This window comes from Rhodnius prolixus, unplaced genomic scaffold, assembly GCF_049639745.1.
Source record: "Rhodnius prolixus isolate KJV_2025 unplaced genomic scaffold, Rpr scaffold_5, whole genome shotgun sequence".
Taxonomy (NCBI): domain Eukaryota; kingdom Metazoa; phylum Arthropoda; class Insecta; order Hemiptera; family Reduviidae; genus Rhodnius; species Rhodnius prolixus.
This window is the reverse complement of record NW_027411624.1, coordinates 22,020,776-22,024,017: the sequence shown is the minus strand read 5'-3', so window position 1 is coordinate 22,024,017 and position 3,242 is coordinate 22,020,776. Positions and strand designations below refer to the sequence as shown.

The following is a 3,242-nucleotide window of genomic DNA, read 5'->3' as shown; positions in this document are numbered from 1 at the left end:
TTTTAGTGGCACAAGTTTTGTGAGACAGAAGACCTCTACAATGAATCAATGAAATGATTCATTAAGATGTTATCTGATTGATTACGAACATCTACAATTCTACCAACAAAAAGAACGCCTTCTGTCCATATCTTTCGACAGTTCTAATGCCTAGAGGTCCATCCTTAACTTCTGTTATAATAGTTAATTTTCCAACTGATTTTCCTCACTCAGGACCACCATTTAGAAAACCCTCTAAACTTATCTTGCAAGACGATAAAAAAGACTCATATCTTCCGTTTGTTTTTGTTTTTTTTTGAATTTTGGTTTAAGCAAGACAATGGCCGTCTATATCTAGCAAAAAAATTGTTTCCAATTATCTGAAATATATTTTAGTACGGTGCTTAGAATAGCAAACAATATTGAGAGGGAGAAATTAAATTTAATGAAGCATAAGTTCCAATTGTATGATTCGAATTTGAGCTTTCTTCGAATTAGTGGCCAAACCCTCCCTTTGCAGAGGCCAAATTATAAAAATCCATGTTTTTATTGGATTCAGTGTCCACTCAAAACGGTTGCATCCGTAATAAAAAAAAGAAAAAAGGCCAAGATCCGGAGAAAGCCAAAATAAATAGCAAATTAAGTGAACAAAACTTTTTTTTTTTTATTTCTGTCCGCACCAATAGAATAATTTAAATTTTGCAGTTAAATTGTTGGTTTAATCTCTAGATAAATAACATAACAAGGTTTTAAAAATATTTTATTAGGTTTTATTGCCAGAATATATAATAAAAATAAAGTTAATTTTACATTTTTATTTTTTTAAATCGGGCATAAAATGGGGAAAGCAAGAATTTTAGTTTTATACATACATATATATTTTTTTTAAACAAAAAACCTTTAAATAAATTAAAAAAAAAACTTACCCTGTTCTTATCGTAATAATTTATTGCTGTGACCAGTTAAGTTAAGTGGTTTTTAGCTTTTATAACAGCCAATGTGATAAGTGAAAGGATACCAAAAAAAAATAGAAATTCACCGTCGAAAAATCACAAAATTTATGACTGTAGTAATATTATTTTTTATTATTATTACTTTGTCCTTTTTCTTTTATTGATTCTCTTAAATTTCATTCACATTAAATTATCTTCACAATAAACAAAATACATAACTAATATTATATTGATAATAAATTAACTGTTAACCCGAATAAAAAGACAATATACGTATATATACCTTTATTTATTTTCATCAAAATTTTAGATTATTATAATTCCAATATTTACATAATCTATGTAAATTAATGAAAATGTGAAATTTTATTTCCCCAAAAAAATAAATAAAACAAATTAAGAAGATCCAGTTAAATTTATATTGCTCTTAGTTTGTAAATGGCTGTTGTAATTGAGCTGACTTGGAAAAACATTCACACCTGTCAGATATTTAAATTTCATAATTTTCTATTAATGATTATTTATTTTATTAAGAAACTAAGTTGTAGCTTGTCGAAGTAAAAAAAAAATTAATCTCTTATATGTAAATGATTGTGGATATAAAAGACCTGGGATCATATTCTGTTAAGCTGCGTTGATTTCGATAAGGAGTGATTGCCCAGTAAGAGAAGTCATGCGTTTGACAAGGAGTACTGTGTAACTGTGGGGGACCTCAGATAGTGGACAAAAAGCTAAGAGCAAGAACACTAGATAAATCATTTTAATACAATTAAAAAAATAAAATCTATTTTAAACAATTATAGGCAAAAAATTATCTTTTTATCGATTCGCAGGCCGCGATAATGGCATTGACTACTTGGGCTGCGACCGACTCTCACGATGTAATTCAATGTCGTAAAATAATTAACGACCTCATCGAAGAAAATGTAAGGGTAATTTTACAATGGATCCCCAGCCATTGTGGCCTCAGCGGGAATGAGGAAGCTGAAAGACTCGCCAAGCTGTCAGCAAATATGACACAGCCTGAAGGGTCCATTCCTTTTGAGACCACAAGACGAATCTGCCGGACAAAAGCTAAAAAGAGAACGGCGGAGCTGCACATCACACAATCACAGGGCAAACGATGGGCTATCTTGAGGGATAATGTGCTGCCAAATAATCTGCCTCGGAGCGTAGCGGTGGCCTGTTTTCGCTTGGTCACTGGACACGATTACCTGCAGGCACACTTATTTAAGATCGGGGTAGTTAACAACCCGAACTGTGCGCTTTGCGGAGATGGGCACATGACAGGAGACCATCTTTTTGAGTGCGAAGCCCTGTCCCGTTTGACTGCCACTACTGACGAGCTCTCTTCAAGAGCGAAAATCTATTGGGCTGCGAGACATCTAATGGCCGAGCGCCAATGATGTATGGCATTAGAAAAAAAAAAAAAAATTAAACAATTATGAAAATAATCTAAGACATTCTTAAGGTTTTTAGCCAGCTTCTTTTCAGATTTTATATTAATTTTAAGTCTAAAGTTAAGTTACAAGTTATATTATTTACAGGTGCTACGATAGCCGAGTGGTTAAAGGCATGGCTCACAAAGCTATTGGTTTGTAGTTACTGAAGTTCGATTCCCGGTCTAAATCCGTAGATTTTTATTTAATGGTAAATACGAGAAATTTATTATAGTAATGTTTGGTAGTCTCCTTCGCCCTTGGACAACTAATTTGGTAGTTTTGAATGGTAAAGCCTGCCTGAACTATATATGTTATTTTATTTACATATATGCATTCAAAAAACGAAAGCAGAAACTTCAGTTTATTTACATTATTTACTTCCCAAAGTTCTATCATGTACATTTTAACCTGTACTTTAATTAACAAGTATTACCTTCTCAAAATGGATACTTCTATTGTCAACTTGATTGATCTCAATACTTCTCTTATCCAGTTGGAAGAAAAAGTGTAAATGTAATTAATTCAATTTGTTTAAATAGTGAATTATAGATAACAGACAGTATATTAAGATTATCGTTACTGTATTAGGATTAGACTAACTGTTTGGCTAAATATCGAGACACTTTCTCACGAACCCAAAAATACTGTAGAAACTAAGTGAAGGCAAAATGTCATTTAAATTGACAAAACTCTTGTAATTCAATGGTAAAGCGAGCTGAGGGATGACCAGGTCTGAACAGATGTTAATTACGTCACACCAGTGCCATCTCTATCCCATCATTAGAGAGTATAGATGAGAAAAAGGTCTTTTAGAAGGCAGATTTAGTCGAACTTCTGTGCAATTAACCTCTACTCTTATTTCATACAG

The 3,242-nt window shown here is 32.2% G+C and overlaps 1 protein-coding gene across 1 annotated transcript; it reads left to right on the top strand.

Annotated features, from left to right (window-relative positions):
* The first annotated feature begins 1,774 nt into the window (after positions 1-1,774).
* Positions 1,775-2,338, top strand: LOC141458125 (uncharacterized). Its single transcript, XM_074135721.1, has one exon. It carries the CDS (start codon positions 1,775-1,777, stop codon positions 2,336-2,338), a length of 564 nt encoding a protein of 187 aa, XP_073991822.1.
* Positions 2,339-3,242: the final 904 nt, after the last annotated feature.

Excerpts from the sequence above, each read along its gene's own strand:
- LOC141458125 (XM_074135721.1), top strand. The coding sequence starts at position 1,775 with ATGGCATTGACTACTTGGGCTGCGACCGACTCTCACGATGTAATTCAA.